We start from the raw sequence: 21485 nt of genomic DNA on the forward strand, positions 1-21485 counted from the left end.
ATCATATAAACACATTTATAATCTTCATTGATTAAATAGGTCAGGGGTTCATTACTGGCATCTTGTAACCAGGTTAAGTCTCACAGTTCTGGGTAAGGCAATAGAATTCTCCTCCAGCAGACACTGATGTGTGGAACCAAGCAGCCTGTTTGAATTTCTTTTCAGCACAGGTAGGAGGCAAAGAAGAGTTGTCACAGTAAAATGTTCATCATCGAGGATATGTCCTTGAAGGTTCGGTTATTGTGCTCTGTTCTGGAAAAGTGATTCACTTCCCAGTTATGAATATGACTGATGTCTGTCCAGTCAGAGGAGTCTCCCAGAAGACAGTCATCATTCATTCAGTGAATAGTTATCCTGTTGCACCCCAGGTATGAGAATAACAAAAGGGATCAGACTTGGTCCCTGCCCTCAAAGAGCTTACAATCTAATCAGACAGGAACTTGAAGGAAGGCTCTGTGTATGAAACTCATGGCCTGGGTCTGTCCTGCTCAGGCAGCACACTGAAGAAGCTGTGGACCTATCCCTGGGATCCAGGGCCTTGCTTAATTTTATCAAGTCATATAAGAGCCTCAGATGATCTCAAACTTGTGAAGTATTAATGTTCCATTACTTGACTTAGGTTCCCATGGAAACCACCAATATGTCACTTTGGAATATTCAAGGAGACTGTATTTGGTGAGCCTTTAGCTGATTAATCACAGATGAACTTATCAATTAAGTGATGATTCCCTAGAGAAAGAGGGCTTCTCTGTAGGGCTTTCTTGTTCCTTTTGAACTGTGGTGGGACACACTCTACTACTCCCCAAGCTGGCATAGCTTCGTTATCTGGAGTTCTCCAAGTCATGAAAACAGCAAATTCAAGCCAAGAAAATAGATATGCAGAGCACTTAATACTGCAGCCTATTGAAATAGGCACCAGGTGCCAAGAAACTGTCACTCTCAGAGAACAGCACAATCTATTTATCCACAGATCTGTTCCCACCAGTCCTCTCCAGACTCTCCTACTCTCTGACAAGGATAGCTCTGTGATGGAGAAGCTGTAAAAAGAGCCAAAGCCAGTTATAGGAATCAGAGAAACTCACAGGCTTGAGGAAAGGGAACCGAAAGACCTCGCCACCCTAGACCAAAGCCAGGGAAAGCCATGCAAAGAACAGCAGAGAGAAGACTGCCAAATGCCCCTAGTACCATCACATCACATCACACACACACACACACACACACACACACACACACACACACACACACACAGGTACTTGAGCACACATACACACACACCCTTGCAGAGAGGCACACAGCACCCCCACACACACACACACATAAGCACACAGGCATGCATGTTCACACACACTCACACACAGACACACAGAGGAACATGCCACCCCCCACACATAAGCACATGGGCACATACACACACACACACACACACACACACACACACACACACACACACACACACAGGCACATACACAGATTCTTTCCTCAGTAGATCCTTCTGCAATGTAAGCTTCTCTCTGTATTCCCAGTGCAAACATTTCCTCCTGAATTTCCCACTATGTCATTGTATTCATCTGACTTTGGCTTTCACGTGGCAGTCTGAAAAGAATGTCTTCCATCTATTGCTTCCTGTTGTCCCTAATATTAAAAAAAAAAAAAAAAAACTAAAAATACATTGACTTCAAGGTCTTGCTTTTTCTTTACTCTAGGGACTAAAAGATTCTACAAATCTCTTTGTTCTGAGACTGAATGACTACCTTTATATTGACTGGTTCAATTGATGTTCTTACTCAAGGGTATTATGGTCCTCCTAGAGACATTTGACAACTTCTAGGAGCACTCTGGATTGTGACAGGTACAAAGTGCTGGTGGAGGTCATAGATATTGCTACACATTTTACGATGCACAGTACAACCCTCACCACAAAGAATGAACCAACCCCAAATGTCAACTGTACCCAGGGAGAAACTTTAAACTACAGATACAAGAGCATGCTCATCAGCCATCCCCATAACATCACCTCCTTTTCCCGCCTTTTTTTCAATAGTTGGGCTGAATTCTACATAGCTAGAAGTGACCACATGAAGCAAATGATGTTTTTAACCATCCAAGTGCAAAGGGGGTACAGGAGAATCATCCATGAATGGGGGTAGGTCCTTCCCCTCCATCGTTCTCATTTATTTAAACTTTCCCAGTCATGTCATCATGCAGTGATTATAGGCCACGCTGGATTATGGAAGTTGCCATTCTCTATTCCCTGTCTCCTAAGTCAAGTCAAATTTCCCAGCATCCTTTGGGCTGACCCCATCAATCTGAGACCCTGAACTTTGTCCTACCAATGAATCCCATTTCTCTTGAGGAGGTCACATGGATGCTTATGTGCAGAGAACACATCGCCTTTTCTCTAAATTATTTTGTCTATGAAAATATTTAATGCCCTCTTATTTCTTTTCCCTTCCTCTCGACAAGAAGCGCAAGGCTACAGGCCCTGTTGTTCTCAGGGTAGGAAAAAAAAAACAAAACAAGACATCACAAAAGAGGCAACAGCACATCACAACCACATACAGCTTCATAGTTCACAGAAAACTGTGTACGTTTGCTCCCCACATAGGACATACTTCAAAGTAACAAAATAATTTTTTCATTAACTGTAGTGTTCATTCTTCCCATCAGAAGTAGATTTTTTGTCCCTTCATAGTACATAAATATCACTGAAAAGCAGTCTTTGAAATATTTACGTCCAGTTCTTCATTGATCATAATCCATTTGCTGTGTGTTTTTGGTTTGTGTCCCAAGGGTTGGCAGCCTCAGTTCTCATTTTCTCTCCATCCACGAGCATTCTTTCCAAATTTATAGACCAGCCGCCGTCCGTCCACACGTTCCAGGATTTCCCGTTTGTAGTAATATCTGTAAGAAGGAGATGAGTAAGGTGGCCGTTCAGTCTGAACACTGCAGGGAGCGCCTGCTCTGTGGCCTTGCCATTGGAAGAACATGAAGTTGCTCACCTCATGGCCCGGCTGAGCTTCTCATAGGTCATACTACTGTTGTTTTTCTTTTTCCCCCACAGCTGAGCCACAGCCTCTGACTTTAGGAACCTGAAGATGCCTTCTGAACGGTCTTCCCATTTGATCAGCCCTGGGTTCTTGTCTGGGCTCAGGAGAATGTCTCGAATGAACTCCCATAAGTGAGTCCCTCTTGGGTCTGATGAAAAGCAAGACATGATGACTTATTAATAGCTCAAATCAGAGAGCAGGAGGGAGAGAGAATGTGGAGTTACAGCTTCTTCCTTGAGATACAGAATCATCAAATAGTCATTTTAGAATGAACAACTAGTATAGTCAAGGCATGGGAAATTTCAGTGGTTTAACCAATGTGGCACAACCAACCACTGTCAAAGCCAGGACTAAAGAATTAGTGTTAACCATGTAATCCAGGCTGAGTTTCTCCTAGATATTGTTCACGAATAGACTGGGCTTATTTCAGACATCGATCCTCAGCCTTTTATCTAATACCTCCCTTGGTTACTCCAACCCTACAGCTGTGCTTCAACCATGGCGTCAGCAGAGCATAGAGTCTTAATACCAAGAGCATGCTGGATAGAGGGAATTATCAAATAGGGATCAAGGGAACCAACTTAAAAGCTAGGCATCTCCTGGAATTTGATTTTACTTCCAGGAGATGCATGTCAGAGCCCCTACCCCATGGGACTTGGGGGACAGTATGAGTTTACCTTTATGGGACAAGCTGGTGAAGCAGAGTAAAGACACCCCAAGTCTCTGTCAATTCTTGATTGTACAATCTTGACAGTCCTCTGTGCCCCCTCTAGCCTGTGGCTCTGATAGTCCGTATATGTTCATAAGGTTTTTTGGTTTTGGGGTTTTTTGGGGTTTTGTTTTGTTTTGTTTTTTTTGTTTTTGTTTTTGTTTTTGTTTTGAGACAGGGCTCTGGAACTCACTCTGTAGACCAGGCTGGCCTCAAACTCACAGAGATACCACCTGTCTCTGCCTCCCAAGTGCTGGGGTTAAAGGTGTGTGCCACCACCACCTGGCTGTTCATAAGGTTTTATCCCTGGGGAAATCCAACTCCCAGAGAGCAGAGTTGAGTCTTCAGAACAAACAGACAAGACCTCCCCCAAAGAAAGAGTGATGCATCTCAGACACTTTTCCATCTCGTTCCTTGCCCTATCCTGTTTTCTCCTAGGCAAAGGGATGTCTCTAAGCCTCTGTCCACAAGTTCTTATCCACTTAGTGTCCTAGTTTTAGAGAAATTAAGATGAGGAAGAAATTCCCAGGAGGTCCCACTTTCAGAAACAGTCACATAAGGAGTCCCTTTGACAGAAAACAAGCCACCTATAGAAGCAAAGGGACGGAGACAGAGGGAATAGTGCCAGGCAACTTACTGTGCTTTTTGGTGTGAGACTTTACAGGGTGGTCTTGTTCCTTTTTCATATCAGGTGACTCGGCTAAGGAGAAAAGTGAGAGTACCTCAGTTCACACACCTCATGTAAGTATCATTCTCATCACACACCTCATCAGTGTTCACTGACCACCCACGGCATGTCAGTACTGCCTGGCTGTGTGGCAGTCATAAAGCAGAGGATGCATGCCATGGAGAAAAATAATGCAGGGTAGAAATGGCAGTCGAAGTAGAGAAGTGAAACTTGTTTGCAACTTAATACAACAGAGTCACAGAAGAATTCTGTGACACAGGGACCCATGAGATGTAGGGGAGGTGGCCACTCAGAGAATCTGGGGACAAATGTTCCATAAATGAAGACAGTAAGCACAAAGGGCCTCAGGTCACTGTGCATTAAGTATTTACACAGCACAGAAAGAAGCCAGTGCGGATGTAGACAAGGGGCAGAGACATGGGCAGAGATCATTAATGCCTTAAAGAAATTTCTGAAAGGACTTTGTTCTGCTTCATTCTGAGAGAGCTGGTAAACCATGGAAAGATTTAGGTCATCCAAAGGATGTTTTTATAACATAATACAAAAATGTAAACACTCATAACAAAGGAGGATAACGTTTAAGCTAGAGGAGTGCCATTTTTTGGCATGCAAAGTTACATTTTAATCACCTTGACAAAGGGGCCATTGAGTGGCCTGAGCCCAGCACAGAGGACCACAGTGGACTATGGAAACACAGATTAGTTTAACAAATGACTCTTTATGGTAACCCTTTCACTGTCTCCATAGAGGAGAAGACAGAGGCAGATCTATGATGTGAAAATTCTCCTAAAAAAAAAAAACCAAAACCCTAAAACACTAGTGTTCTCAGGTATATATGACAGGTTGAAAAGTTTAATCCCAGCAAAACAACAAGCTGAATGATGAAGAGGGGATGAGAGGAACAGCAGGAGACTAGATAACATGCCACAAGAGCAGTTTCCCTGCAGGAACAAGGTCAATTGTCTAGCAGGCAGTAGGATGAAAATATAATGCCTGGTGACTTATTACATAGATTTACAAAGAACTAGAACCAAGAAGTCCCAAGGCTCCCAACACTGAGACAATGAACATTGAAGAGGTGGGGATGCTAGCCAGCTACCAAGTCTGATTTGATTATCACATATTATACACAAGTACCAAACTGTCACAGCATGGCTCATAAATGTATTATTATTATTATAGATTTATTTTTTTAAAAGATGAAGAAGGGACCGAAGCGATCATTCAGCAGTTAAAAGCACTTGTTGCTCTTGCAGAGGATTTGAGTTGATTCCCAGCACTTACATGGTTCACAACTATCTATAGCTCTAATGCCAGGGGATCTGATGTCCTCTTCTGATTGCCACAGTCACCAGGCACGCCCATGGGACATATACATATACAGGCAAAACACTCATGTGCGTAAATTAAAATAAATACATCATTAAAAGAACTGTTAAAGGAAAGGAAAATAACAACTTAGTGGCCCTCCCTCAGGTGTGTCTGTCTGTGTCTGTGTTTGTATATTTCCAACGGTATTGTGTGGACCATTGGTGATCTCATCCCAAGGCCCATAATCAATAGCTATTTTGATACAAAATAGTCCCTAAACACAAGTCAATCCTTTAAAGAAATTAAGCAAAATATGTCTCTTCTTGTGACGTTATAGTAGAACTTCCTAACATAAAGATCCCTGTTAAGACCTTCGAGAGCATTCTAGATTCATCAACACTGTGTGCACAGGGAGGGGGTCCAGGAAAGCATCTGATAGAGTGGGCCACTATTCAAAAAAGAGTTTATGAGCCACAAAAGTTAAAGTGACTAAACAGCCTGGGGACATGGCTCAGGGTTAGAGCACTTGTACAAGGAAAGCCCTAGGCTTGATCCCCAGCACCACCAAAAGTAAAATGATAAGATAAAATAGTTACGAAAATTAACTCCTATTTATTGAGTTCTTGCCATGTACCGGACACAATACTAAACATTTTCGATGGCTTATCTTATGTCATTCATAAAATAATGATATGAGGTAGGTGCTATTATATAATTCATACAAAAACCGTGTAAGGTTGGGTCTGCTTCTATGGAAGATCCAAGAAAGAGCCTAAAAGTAGAGTCAGGCTGTAAATACCAGTAGTTGGATCCCAGAAGCTTTGCCCATAACACTTTCCTAAGGGAGAGGCTCTTTGGTCACATAACACACTTCTCAAATGTCCTTCCAAGAGCCAATCTACTTCCACAGTGTCTTCACACACACACACACACACACACACACACACACACACACACACACACACACACACACACAATTCCTATGCACTGGTTCTATACTTCCCAGTGTGTGGGTCCACCTACCTATCCATCCATCCATCCATCCATCCATCCATCCATCCATCCCTGAGCTTCTCACACTTCCACATTCCTAGCAGGTTTTCCAAAAGTCACTGAGATGAGAAGAGGGATTAAATAAAAGAGAAACTCCTCATTCTGAGTAAGAATTGCTCTCCTGGCATTGGTGCCAGCAGGGCCTGGCCTTATGTGGTTTTCTCTGAAATCCAAAAGGACCAATACGCGGAACTGGAAAGGACGCCTCTTTCGGCCCCCTGCAGTTCGCAGGCCAAGGTTGCAACACCCCACCAGGACATGATGACATTGAGACAGGTCTGGCACCCACCCCGGTTTCCCAGTGATACATCACCCTGACAGGGCCATGTTGTTCTGGAGACAAAGAATGGCATTTACCCAGTAGGCCACAAGCAAAGCTCATTTTCCAATGAGATCCAAGAGGGAACAGAGCCATGATTTCAGAGCCAGGGATGGCTTCAGAAAAACACAAGAGTTTCTTGGCCCACTGGCCTTACTCAGTACACGGGGCTCCAATCTGACGCAGAATTCATCACTTTGGGGTTATGGTATCTTTGAGAATTGGATGAACACCTAAACATTCTCCACTATAAAATGCAAGTGTGTCACACTAATGAAATTTCATCAGTCATTTTGGGAATCCCTGGCTCACTTAGGGGGTTCATAGACTCTAGATTAAAAGACTGAATTGATTGTCTTTGAGATGTTAGCCTTTTCATCAAGCTAGACCATACACACACACACACACACACACACACACGAGGCCAGATGTTCCCATCCTCACAAGGGAGAATAAGTAATCCAGGACAAAAAGATGAATGTTTCTTCCAGACATTCTTCTCCTGCCAACACGCAGAGGAAGCCACAAAAACCCTACCAGCCTTAACTCTAAAGCCTTTTGATCTATGAGCTCATTTAATACAACTGCCTTTCTCCGCCCCCTTGTACTCCCCACTGCCACAAAACAAAAGCCAGACCTTTGAAGTGGGCCATATGGTCAAGTGATTCATTTTTATAAAATAATGGCTAGCTCTACAGAGGTTGTCCAGTCTGGCTTTCTCTTGTTTCTCTCTCAAGATACTTGAGGTCAAGGTGTCTGTGGGGGTCCAGGCAGAAGCAGTCCCAAGCCCTGAGTTTACAGTCTAAGTGGGAGCCTCTGCTTTCAGCCTAGCTGCTTCGCAAGAAAGCAGAGATTAGATGTATTTGCATATGAGTCAGCTGTGAGCCATTTCTTTACGGGATATACAAATCTTAGTGTTCTAATAGACTGTGCCACCCTAGCTTGAGGCTCAACAAGTCAGTAGATAAACACATCAAGCCTGAGTTGGCAGGACTGGCTTCTGCTTCTATCGAGCAGATCAGAACACTGGTGGCAGCCATTTTATGGAATGGGCAGATTGAAAAAAAAAATCAAAACAAAGCCGGCTTCCCCACCTGCACTATCAAGGAGACCATCAGTTGACACAGAGCCTCGCCTTAGCTCAGCTTGAACTTGCATGGAAACATAGATAGATGTTTAACTGCACCCTATTTTATAGGAACTTGACATAGCAAGACTAGGACAGATGGCAAAGGTCTTTGGGGGCATTCTGGCCCCATCCAGTAGAGACTAAACTATTCTGGAAGGAACTGACTCATATATGGTTGCAATTACTGTCCTACCAGACCTAAAATCCAAAGAATTCACCAACTGCAGACACCGTGTTGTTGCTTTGTTTTGCTTTTTGTTTTTAAGATAAAAGGATTGAGTTACTCATCTCATTTTCTAGCTGTTCCAGCGTCAGGAGGATAATGGAGACTAGGAGACTGGAGATAGGGGTAGAGGTGAGGGGGCAGATTCCTACAGCTCATTTTAAAGAAAGGGCATCTAAAACCACCACAAATAGGTGGGTGCAGGAGACAGCAGCTCCCTGCTGTTAGAGCATGCAGGTATAAGCTGCTGCCTTGACCCCCTGCTGTTCTGAGATGCTAGAAGACCTAAGGCACAAAATGTGGAAGGCAGACCGACCAAGCTGTGAGGTAACAGGGCTGTGACTTCCTGGGAGTTTGTGAGAAGCAGTTGGTTCAATTTTATCCTTAGTCGAAATCTTTTACCGCATTAAAGACCCAAAAGGAAAGTCGTGGCAAGTGACACCACAGGAAGCTGGGGTGGAAACTAGTGGGTAAGTTGGGTGCTTTATTCAGCCCTGAAGCTGGGAGTCTTCTCTAGGTGACAACAATTGCCACGGAAAATTACTCAGATGGACTGATCCTCCATAGTGGCAGATATACTACCTCTTTTCTGACATTGGCCTTGCTTCCTGATCACTTCACAAATCACTTCAAGGGACACATACGAAAGGCTTGGGGGACAGGGCTGCCTTCAGATCTCAACTACAATTCCAAAAGTGCTTAAACTAGCTCCCAGTCCTCCCATTCAAGGGGCTTGATGGAAACAAAACTTCAAACTAAAAGCTCTCAATAGTTACTTCACACAACCATACATTCAACCAAAGCTAAAGAAGAGGGGGTGTTATTGTTCAAGCCTATGCTGTCGTTCACACAGACCCTGTTCATTTCCAATTTTGTCACTGCCACTAAGGTCAGTTCCTGAAGAACATTTCTCTTGTAGATGATGTCTCAACTTCACAGACCCAAAGAGGCCCAGAAATAACCAGGTCAAGGAACAACACAAAATCTTTTGTTTAGCTAATTCTTATAGGACACATATAAATGTACCTATTGTCTGAAAGCCCCTTCCCAGACCTAGCCCCCAATGTGCCAACATTGCTATAACCTTTGACAAAGCATTGCAGATAGTCCCAAGTTGTATCGAACCATGACCAATGCAACTGATGAGAACATCACTGACACAGGACAGATGCTCTGATTGCAGAAGCCATCAAGGTTAAGCCTCAAAACGGGCTGGGTTCAGGGGAGGGGGGCATTGGGGAGCGGGAATGTGAGTGCAGGGCTGCTGTCCAAACTTTCAAATCACTCTATCTGCAGACCATGCCCTCCGGTCCACAGGTGTTTAGAGTTCATTGTTCTAAGGCCAAACATAGTTCAAAATGTATGTTTGAGATGCAACTAAAAATGAAATCTAGTCTTCTCTCCAATAAATACAAATGCTATTACCAAGTTTATCTCCAAAGCAAGTTTGTGTTAAAAACAGAGGAAAATGCAAGGAACTTTCATTGTCTCAAGAGAGTGACTAGTTACACAGAGTAGTGCAGAAGAATACTTGTGGAGGGATGTGCGCTGACAATCTTTGGTGTATACATACTGGCTGGGAGAAGTACAGCTACTCATTCAGATGACAATTCAGTTCATTCCCTAGCTTTTTAATGAGAAAGACTCTAGCCAGGTAGAAATGTAGGTGGTGGTAAGTTTTATTGATAATTAGTAAGCACAGCCAAGAGGCAAACCCAGTCCATGTCTGAACAACTTACCAACTGGAAGGTGACTGGAGGTTGTCATGGAGATCTGGGCCCGGCAGAAAGTTTTACTGTCCAACAAATCTGCAGGGAACAAAAAAAAAAAAAGAGAAAGGACATTGAGAGACCCTCCTGATAACACAACACTGGAGCAGAGCGAGCATGCGAAAGGGCCTTCGGAGTCAGGGAGTTAGTTACCTACTGTGCTACCATAGCTGGGGTCATAGAGATAGTTTTCTTCTTTCCATGTGTTCATAATGGAAGGATCTGCAAGGAACGGAGAATGGGGAAGGTCAGCAATTGTTATCTCTGGGTTGAAGAATTCCCATTCTAAGTGTCTGCTCATCCAAGAGCGTGGGGGAAGGAAGAGGCAGTCACGAGGAGTAGAACTCTACTTCAGCTCAGTGCTACGTTCTGACCATGTCAGCCCATCTTTCTCCCAGCATCATATGAATCGCTTTGCAATGCTTCTAACCTTGTGATATATGCTCATTACATTTTCAGGCTAAGCAATCCTATCCTAGACCAACACTCCATTCTTCTAGAAATGTTCCAGCCTTGCTTGACCTCACTCCTGCCACACAGTTACCAGGATAATTTTACTCTGGAGTGGAGGGAAAGCTTTGTTGGGGATGAATAAATATATAATAACGGGTTAAAGAGCATTCTTCTTTCTGGTGGTGGTAGGAAACTGATGGTGTTTCTTTCAGGAAAAAAAACTGGCCAGCTTTCTCACAATTTCTTCACTGTTGAAATTCAAAAGAGTAGCTAACCCTTAAGGAGAGTGACAGCCACTGTTGTCTAATTTTTCTCCAAGTAGCTTAAGAGGTGATATAAAATTCTCAAAACTCAGGAGAAGGGGAAAAAAATATACCAAATCACCCAAAAAGCTTTTTATGAGTGGGCCTTTGCATCTCTGGGAGAAGCAGAAATGGCCCCCTTTCCCCCTTTCTTATCGTGTATGCTATGTCTCAAGAGTTAGTTGGAGTGAGACACACTCTTCAGATTGTGGATAAGAAGGAAACTCCCTTCCACCTGCCCCCAAGTAAGCCCAACTCCCACACAATCGCCAGATCCAGGCCAGCTTCCAACACAAGAATTCTCTCTGCCCTGGCATCAAGCTCTTGGTCCCCAATCTGGGCTACATTGGCTTTGCCGATACCCAGGTTCCACATATGAAGGCCAGAATGGCAAGCCACTGGCTGAGCTCTGTTTTGTTTTTATAGCATAAATGGTATAAAGCCTGACTCACTGGTTAAATCCTTCTGTTTACAACATGGGGATTTAGCTGGTATTTGAACTCACAGCTACGTGTTTGGACACCCTAAGCCCAATCTCTTGGGGTTACACCCTTTGTCCTTGTTGGGTCACCTTGTACATCTGTTGTTGTCTCTAAAAACAATCTCCAAAGAGGTTTGGGGGTGGCCCTTCTGTGAGCCTCCTCTCCCCTCTTCCTAGGGTGGACCTTCTCCACCCTTGAGCTCAGCTTTTCTGAACCAGCAACACAAGAATGTCCGGATGGTCAAGGAGGATTATCATCTTCTTTGGAGCCTCTCCAATATCACCCTGGCCCTTGCAGTGGGGCTATATGTAAGGCCAAGGCCATGGCCATTCTCTAAGCCAAATCCCGATCTGTCTATAGAGCTTGGGCAGGTCTACAAAACACAGACCATCCAAGCTACAGGACAGGCCTAGGAAGGCTTAATTAACATGTTTGCCAGCTGGTTTTTTTTCTTTAATAATGGTAGACCAGGGCCCTTATAAAAGATTTAATAACTGCATGGGCTAATTTTGGTGCCAAGTGACTCAAAACCCACCCCCAGGTCAAATTCTGTCCTTGGTGACTAGCACGCAACCCTCTGGGAGATCTCAGGCAAACTTTGTCAGCCCGCATGGCCTATAATCTACCTGATGTGGACATAGGGAGTGACTCAGGACCAGTGGCACCTGTGTAGATTTTGTGCCCATGAAGTTTGGGGGACAGAGGAAAGAGAACAAAAAATGAATGTAGACATTATGAAACCACAGGCTTTGTTCAGAGCCCAGGATAGGATCTTTCAAGTAGAAATATCCTCATGAGGATTGTGCTCTACAACCACCTTCAACATCTCTGTGGATGCTCCGTAGGGCCCAGAGTGCTCCCTGCAGCATCAAGACAACAACTCCCTCCTTGTGAAGCTTACTCCCGTGGAAGGTGGAGAACAAAGACTTCTACCTTCCCCTTGCTTTTCTGAGCTCAGCCTCACTCTTCCTGAGAAGAAAGTCCACCTTAGAATCTGTATTTACTCAGCAACTGGCCTTGGATCTGGATGGTGCTGTGACTGGCGAAGGATGGCTCACCACCCATCTACACATTAGACATAATTGGTGGTCATTGGTCCCAAGAGCAGGAAGAGGCTTATGGCAGGGTAGGCCTTGGAGGCAGGGGAATGACCTCCATGGATTCCCTGCCAACTTTTCTCCCGTGGTCTTCTGTTCTCCCTCCTCTTTTTCTTTTCAGGGCTTGGCCTGGCCAATTTGGCTCCCTCTGCCTCTCCCCACGCACCTGTTTGTTCAGTCTTGACAATGACATTGTGTGTGGACTGGAAAAGGTCACTGCTGCACTGGCCTGTGAAGGACAGATGGAAAAGTCAGAGAGCCCAGACGGAGTCAAAACCTGACACTTCAACAAGAACATAGGCTCTGTTGAAGAGCATCTGCTATCCTGCTGTCTTTCCTGGTTGGCCGGTTGGAGTCTCCCTAGCCAGCCTCGGCATACCCAAGTCTGGGACCATCTCTGGCCCCAGAGAACTGGTAGTCCAAGGCATCTGTACAAGAGCGATTAATTGGTGTTAGAAGTAAGGAATGTCATAAACCAGAAGGCTACCTTCTCCAATACTAGGAGCTGCAAGACATTTGCTATTCTAGTCTTGGTCTCCTCCTGTGTAAATTCAGGGGACTAAACTGGATAGAGTTACTTACATGACTTACATAACATGCTCTCACACTAAAATATCATATGAAATGAAAGTGAAAATGCACAGAAAGACATGTTAACTTCACTAGCACTTGAGACTCTGATCTTAAACTCTATCAACCCCACCTTTACTAGATTCATCTATGAGTCACATCTGGATAAAATACCATGAGCTTTATTTCCTTTACCTATGCCTTCAGCACTCACACATGTAGTGCATGCCAAATAGCCTCCTCTTAACTATAATGTATAAAAGCACACATGTGAATGAGTATACAGTGATTTTCTTCGCTGCAGAGAGTATCAGTAGTTCATATTTCTGGCCTTCAGTTTTCCCGTCTTTAAAATGGATATAATATTTTACCATAGTTTATTTGATAAATCAATTCACAGTATAAAATATTCATAACAAATGTAAACTAATAGAATATGTATAGAAATTGAAACAACAAGCCCACAGTGGAAACTCCTACCATTTGGCACTTTGAGGCAAGAACAGTAAGACCAAGCAATTCATGGAAGGTCAAAGATGGTTACCATACCTCCCAAGCCTCCCTGCCTTAGGCATCAGTCAGAGCAAAGCTTTACAGGAGTGGGCATAATTAGAGGTGGTATTTTTAATTCTTCAACTATAAGTCTGCTCTTTGCAAAGATTCCTGAGGGTTATTTAAATAATAGAGCCTTGTTTTGTTTGATTCTAGTAAGAAAAAAAAATGAGTAACCACCGCCATGAGATGAGTGGAGAGAAGGGAATGTCAAGGTGCCAGATGAGGACATCCAAAATGACACCATGGCTGCCAGCATCATTGCCACACCCCCTGCTGATGGCAGCTGTCCACATGGCTCTAGAGCTCACATTTACTGAGCCCTACTTACTTGTCAAACACAGGCTCTGCTGAGATATAAATGCACTTTCTAATGGGTCAGTGTGTGCTCTCTCTCTCTCTCTCTCTCTCTCTCTCTCTCTCTCTCTCTCTCTCTCTCTCTCTCTCTCTGTGTGTGTGTGTGGGGGGGGGCATGTGTAAACTCTCACCATGGACAGTTTGCAAGGTGGCCTCCTGTGTGTGAGATGAGAGATCTGAGGGGAGAATCTTGAGGTTTTAGGAACTATTCCAGAAATCACTGTAGAAATAGCCCATGTGTTTTCAGGCCATTCATCCCGTTTTCAGAAGTATTTTAATTGTAGATCTATTTTTAAATATTTATTTTTTATTATTTTTAATTGTGTGTGTCCTCATGTGTGTGCCTCTATATGTAGGTATGTACATGTGAGCACAGGTGTAGTATGGATTGTCATAGGTGTTGGATCCCCTGAAATGGGTTACAGGGAACTGTAAGTGCCTGATGGTTGGGTGCTAGGAACCAACACAAGCCCTCTGCAAGAGCAGTGCATGCTGAGCCACCTTCCCAGGCTTGGTTACACACTTTTAAGAAAAGTGAGAAGGGGGAGGGTTAGCCTTCTTCCCTCCAGATACATGGATCGAGTTTTGCTTGCCTTCTTAAATACACTGGACTCCCATTTTAAGAACTTGGGTCTGGTTGGGTATACTGGTGCATTTCTATAATCATAGAACATGGATGGCTAAGTAAAGAGGATTTTGAGTTCAGGGTCAACCTGAGTGACAGAGAGTTCAGGGCCAGCTATATAACCACATAGTCCAACCTAATCTCAAGATAACCAGACCAAATTTTTAAAAATTAAAATTAAAAAATACTGGGTCAATAAGTTTTTTTTTAAACTATTGGCCTTTAACAAACAAATTAATGACTAAGAATTAAGTTACTAGACTGTTTAAAAAATATAAAGGAGGGCTGGAGAGATGGCTCTGCACCTAAGGGCACTTACTACTCTTGCAGAGGACCCAGGTTCAGTCCCCAGCATCTACATGGTGGCTCATAACCATCCATAACTCCAGTTATAGAGGATTCAGCACCCTCTTCTGACCTCTCCATGGGCACCAGGCACGCATGTGGTACAGATACATACACACACAGGCAAAACACTCAAATAAATAATCAAATCAAATAAAAAACAGGAATTTTTTTAATGTGAAGGAAAATCCTGTCCTACTATGACAAGTATTCTGTGGATATTTGCCCAGCTCTGTCTCTCTGGAAATGAAGGCAGCCATAAGAAGATTTCATCAATGTTTCTAAGGGATTAGACACGTCATACCCTAGAATTTGCACGTACCTTTTCCAGTCTCTGCTACCTCCCTGTCCTGGGAAATGGTAGTCACAGTGTCAAGTCTGACAGGGAACCTGGCCAGCTGTGGAGCCCTCAGCCAGCTGTGGAGCCCCTCAGCCAGCTGTGGAGCCCCTGTACTTCCCGGCACCACTCACCGTTCCACTTAAGATGCTGTAAGTTGCTGAAGAGTAGCTGCCCAGCAGAGCCCGCCGCCCTCGTGAATTCCTGCAGAGTCATGCTACACAGGTGTTCTCCACTGATGTCAAACTCCTGGAAAGGGATGCAGCTGGCATCCAGCTGGTTGGTGTCCAGGAGGTGCTGCAGCCATTCCCACACTTGATATTTGGTCCAGTACTGAGGATGGATTTCATGCCACTGGCCTCCAAAGAAACCACTGGAAACTGTAAAAATAGAATATGGCCCTGTGAGTGGCCCCTGCTTATTCCTGGGCAGTCTTAGACACAAGAGGCATGGCTGTGGATAATATAATGGGGACCATAACCACAGTCCCCATTCTGTGAGCATCACCATGAGGGCTGAATACAGAATGTGCTCTGGATAGCAGGCTCCTAGCTCATGGGGGGTTTTACCCAGTAGTGGCAGGGCATCGCCATAGTCTTCCTAATGTGATGCCCATCTCTGAATGCTAGATCATATGTGATACCTGAAGTACTCTGAGTTCACTGCCACCCCACTCACAAAGAAGCCCCAAAGTGAAAGAGTTGCCTATGGTTTCATCTATTTCCCAGTTGATTGTACATATGCAAATACATTCACCTTGCCAGAACACCTCATGAATACCAAAATCTTAACATCCCTTACATAATGTCATATTTGCATATAACCTACACATTTTCTCCATATTTTTAATTATCTCTAGATTAACTACAATCCCCACAACAATGTAAATGCTGTGTGAATAGTTCATGCTAGGTTGTTTGGAAAATGATGACAAGAAAAAAAAAATTGTATTTGCTCAGTACAGATGCATTGTGTGTGTGTGTGTGTGTGTGTGTGTGTGTGTGTGTGTGTGTGTGTGTACATGTTTACGTATATGCAAGTGCACGCACATGTGTGTTGAGTGGGTGCATGAAGACGAGGAGCCAATGTCTGGGGTTTAGTATAGCTCTCCATTCACTTTTGGAAACAAGGGCTCTTCACTGAACCAGGAGCTCACTGATTTGGCTAGACTGGCTAGCCAGAGAGATCCAGGGATCCACCTGTCTTTGCCTTTCCACTGTAACTCCATTGGAGTTACAGATGTGATCCACCACACCTGCCTGCCTCTCACAAAGGTACTGGGGTGGAGGGGGGCAGGTCTAAACTCAGATCCTTATGCTTGCCTAGCAAACGCTTTAGCCATGGGCCCATCTCTCTAGCCCAAGATGCATTTTTTTTTAATTAGGAGTTGGTTGAGTCTGTAGGTGTGGAACCCTGGGATGCAGAAGGCTAACCATAATTCTTTTCTCTTACACACACACAGAAAGACAGAGACAGAGACCGAGATTCAAAGACAAAAGCTGAGACTCATCAAACACAGACCATTTTCAACCAAAAATAAGGCCTTAAATTAAGCTTCCCTTTCTCTGACGGCTTTACTCTTCCCTGCAGTGACAAATCTCGCCCCTGACTGGTGGTAACTGCTCCAACACCCCTTCCCCACTCGGTTCCCATCAAAAGCTTCCTACTGCTCGCTGAAGTAAGATCTAAAGCTGCCACACCAGGCCCTGAAGCACTCTACCAACTGCTTTCGAAGCAGCTAGGGTCCCCTGCGTTTTTTCTGTGTGGTCCCCAGGCCCCTTTCTCTCCCAACCTTTGCTGCTTTTAGCTCTCCTTCTTTTGAATTCAGAGTCACAGTTTCCCCAACTTCTTTGAGAACTGAACTTCCAGGAATCATATTCAATGGCACCTGTTACGTCCTGCTTATCTTTACAGGCTTCTAAGTTCTGGCTTATTGTTCTTTGCAAACTGTATGTTCAAGGTCATGGACCTTCGGTCTTACTCATCTTCATGTATCCATAAAAACGCCTTCGGAGCCATAGTGGGAGCTCATTACCTAGTCACTATGATTCGATTTCAGCAGAATGCTCGACTAATGCAGGAATGCAGTTGTACTATGAGATAATTTGGATGAAGATGTAAAGTACATTCTAGTGGGTAAATTGCTGAACATGTTACATGTCAATGGTCCATGTACATGACTGCCTTGTGCTCACTTAAGAGAACTTCACAGAACTGGCCCAAGAGCATGCGAGCTCAAGAAGGGAGTACCAGCCTCTGGGGCTGTGTTTCAAGGCCGCTGAGGCACCTCAAGGTCTTCTGAAAACACAGACAAAAAGGAGGAGCCCTTTTCCAAGAAAGGTAAGCAGCAAAGCCAAGAGACAGACACCTTGTACCCCAGCAAGCCCAAGCTGGGCAAATGTAACTGAACTTGAGACACACTCAAGATCTGGACCATTGCTGCATGGCCTTTCCTGGGGGGATGGAAACTAGAGTCTGCTCACCCAAGATAGGACCCCAACAGCAGACAAAAGAATCAATACCAAAGTCTAGCTCGGTGAGCTGTTGAGTTTAATTTGGTGTTACTTATAGGCGCATAGGTGAGAGGTTCCTTTAGGTGGCTCTAAACAGCTGTCCCTCCAAAGGAGTCTTCTCCAGCCTACCCATCAATTGTTAACTGCTGCCGTATCTTTAGAGAGGGGTGGAGCCTTGCATACTGCGTTAGCTTTCCCGTCACAAAGTAATGTTAGTGGATCCCATCATATGTGGTCTTCTGTGAGAGGTCACAGCTATTCCAGTTTCTAGAAGCCACAGTCGAGCCATGATCAGGGGACAGCATTTTATGAGGAAAATGTATTTGCAAGGAAAATACCCCTAACTGTCCCTTCAAAGTCATGCTGGCTAAGTACTTAAAACTTCAGTGCCACTGCAATCAGCAGGAACTGCTGCCCAAATGCAGATCCCAGTCCAGGAGGTATGGGCTAAGGTCTGAATTTCTGCATTCCTCGCAAGCTTTGCCATGCTGCTGCTGCTGCCGGACTGTGGAGTGGCAGGGAGATTCAGGACTCTATTCCCATAACGTCTCGGGGCTAACCCTCTATCCTACCAGCGGAAGGGAAGGAAGGGGTGAGGCTCTTAAGCCATCTCACTTTTTCTCCCCCTTCCAAATCCAGCCTCTGCTTCCAGACCTCAAAAGCAATAAGAGCAAGAAGGCAAGATCAATCAGGACATCAAGGTGCCTGCCATTGCTACCTGCTGCTCACAGGGTGAACATCTTTGCTCCCACCTTACAGCCGAACAAAGGCATTCCCCAGCCCCTCCTACAAGGGACAGCACCAGGGCTAGGGGACTAGTCCAAAACTTGAGGTCTACAGAAACTCTCCCCCAACACAAAGCTTATGACAGAGGTTTCTGTGTCCTTCTTACTATTTTTTATTATCATTGTAATAATATGACAAACATGACATTGTTGATTTTGTTGTTGATGATGATCTCTAGCCCTAAAATAATTTCATTTTCAATAACAAGTAAGCTGTGGGTTTGCCAATAAAAGAACAACTCTCATGAGCTCGGTGGCGGGCCTGAGACACTCCCCTATGCACTCAATGGGAACCTAGTTACAGGCAGCTTCTGATACTCTGTTTAAAGCTGGGAGACGAGAGCCAGACACTTGCCTGAAGTTGACTGGGAGAGGAATTCTCAGGCAGAGAATCATCAGAGTCCTTCATGTCAGGAAAACTGAAAACCCAGTGGGTTCTGTTCTCTGCCATGCAGCTGACCTCCCCCTCCCTTCGGTCTTGACACCCCCAGAGCTAAAGAAATAAAAGTGACATCTGAATTCTACCCCCCCCCCCCGCCCCGATAAGTCCACCACACCAGTTTTCTCCAAGTCAAACAGTAGAGACGGCACCTGAGGCCTGCCAAGACTTCCTGCTCTCTTCAGAAGACTATCTTTTTCTAGGTCCTCACAGCAAGTTCAAGGTCTGCCACAGAATATGTAACTGTCCAGAAAGGGCAGCTGTTTTAGGAGACAAGTGACCTAAAACAGGAAGGCCACCTGTTCAAGCTTCCTGCCATGCTTGGCTGGGATTCCAAACTAAAAGAGGAGTGCCACGTGGACCTGCCACTCAGCAGAGAATGTCACCAGACCGTACCCTCACTCCTGCTTCTCAAACTTTTCTCTCTAACAGGATACATCTGTGTGTCAAGGTAAACAAGAGCAGCAGCATGGCAGGGGGGAAGGTGGTAATTAGCAACAGGTGGGGGTGCACTGAGTCCCTAAGCCAGCATTGTTGTATACCCAGAAGCCTGGCTGTGCTGAATGCCTTCACTGTGAAGCACAGAGCCCCTGACTCAGCTTTCACTGGGAGCCACAGACTGGATCACCAAACGTTACATACAAGGCTTGTCACGAGGGTCCCCCACTTTTGAGTCTGTGTGTTCCGGAGCAAAGCACTGGAAGACAGCACCCAGTTCCCTGACAATCCTCTCTTCCTTAAACTGGGAAGTGATGGCAAATAAGTTAGAAAGTTTCAAGTATTATAATCCTTTCTTCTTTAACGTGTGTGTGTGTGTGTGTGTGTGTGTGTGTGTGTGTGTGTGTGTGTGTGTGTGTGTTAAATACATGTGTGTACTCCTGGACACACTCACCCTCCATGATCCTATCTTGATATCCTAATGAAACACTATTGAAAACTTCAACAAGACGTCTCCCTTCCCGTGGGATATCTCATCTACCACTTCTATTTCCACCCCGAATCTTTGCATTTTGGAAGGAGGTGGTGATCTATCTCAAATGGGCCTTAGCAGAGAGCCCTGGAGGCCTACAGAGAAAACAGCGTTAAAAGTTTCCTCATATAAGAAAGTATGGATCAGTGGTACAGTCTGTGATTAACAAAACACTGAGTTCAATTTCCAGCAGAGAGGGAGGGAAGGAAGGAGAAAGGGGGGGGAGGGAGGGAGGGAGAGAGAGAGAGAGAGAGAGAGAGAGAGAGAGAGAGAGAGAGAGAGAGAGATTTGTCCCTAACCTCCACGTCATCACTGAATACAACCAGGCATCAAGTTGGAAAAGAAGTCAGATCAGGAGAGAAGGGGGTATGGGCAGTGCCACTGACAGCCGCAGGGCCCTTACCATTGCATGCGGGGTAGCTATCTGTCCAGGCTGGCTGCTGGTGGAGGAGGTTGTTGGCTGGGTTGAGATTCATTACACCACTTCCTTCCAGAATCATGATCTGCAAGGGATCAAATAGTCACTCAATCAGCGCCTCTTATACGAATATCACTGGAGAATGACGAGCATGGAGTTCATTTAAGAAAGAAAGAAAGACAACAAGAAAGAAAGGGAGGAAGGAGCATGTCCTTCCACCCATTGCCACAGCCCTTTCAGTAAAAGCAAAACTCATGGCGATTAAAACTTTCCAGGTTCAATTTTCATATGCATGAGGCAAGTTTTTATAGCCACCCATTCATAAATGAATAATCTCTGATCAGAAACGAGGCCGGGAAGAAAATGCAATACCTGCTCGCAGGGCAAGCCTGGCCAGTATCCAAGTGCTTCACAAAAGTGAAAATACCAGAGAGATTTTATTTGAAGTGGAATTTTGATCAGTGAAATCTCAGACCCAATCCCTGTGTGAGACAACATCGTGAGTCCCCACCTAAGTGTCCCCCACACTTGAGGACACAGGAAGGCTTCCTCCATGCAGAGTCCTCCTTGAGATGAACTGGCCTCCATCATATCTTAGCAGAGTTTTTTTTAAGCCTTTCAGCTTTGGGCTAAGATTAGGAATCCTTTAATTTCTGTGACAGACACTTCATCTTTCTGGTACAGAAAACTAAGATTTTATGTTTTGCTAAAAAGTTCTGGGTGGCTTTTCTTCTGATGGAGACCTGGAACATTCAACAGGTTTTGAAGCCATCCTCAAAGTGACTTCCTCAGATTCTCGATTGTGGGGCCCAGGAGAACAGTTTTCATTCATAGCCCATCTGGAACGTTGGAGCAATGTAAAACCTCTACATCTCAGAGGCATTTATCATGTGCCTGCCCCCAAACTGGACACCCTACACACTACAGGTTGGAGCCTGGGAGTGTGTGCAATCACGAAAGGGAAGGCAGGCTCTTTTCTGGACCTTGTGAGG

At 44.7% G+C, this 21485-nt stretch overlaps 1 protein-coding gene across 2 annotated transcripts; it reads right to left on the bottom strand.

The window, feature by feature from the left end:
- Nucleotides 1-1740: 1740 nt before the first annotated feature.
- Ehf (ETS homologous factor) lies at nucleotides 1741-20578 on the bottom strand. Of its 2 annotated transcripts, XM_052725055.1 has the most exons (8): nucleotides 20479-20578; nucleotides 15503-15748; nucleotides 12749-12811; nucleotides 10402-10470; nucleotides 10219-10287; nucleotides 4394-4456; nucleotides 3000-3195; nucleotides 1741-2901 (listed from the first exon to the last, which is right to left on the bottom strand). In XM_052725055.1, the coding sequence occupies exons 1-8, from the start codon at nucleotides 20573-20575 to the stop codon at nucleotides 2802-2804; spliced, it is 903 nt and encodes a 300-aa protein (XP_052581015.1). In that variant the 5' UTR covers nucleotides 20576-20578; the 3' UTR covers nucleotides 1741-2801. The 2 variants fall into 2 exon arrangements, with proteins under 2 accessions (XP_052581015.1, XP_052581016.1); XM_052725056.1 differs by lacking the exon at nucleotides 10219-10287.
- Between the last annotated feature and the right edge of the window lie 907 nt (nucleotides 20579-21485).

The sequence above is a fragment of the Peromyscus californicus genome, unplaced genomic scaffold (assembly GCF_007827085.1).
Source record: "Peromyscus californicus insignis strain IS unplaced genomic scaffold, ASM782708v3 Scaffold_7__1_contigs__length_154581171, whole genome shotgun sequence".
NCBI lineage: Eukaryota > Metazoa > Chordata > Mammalia > Rodentia > Cricetidae > Peromyscus > Peromyscus californicus.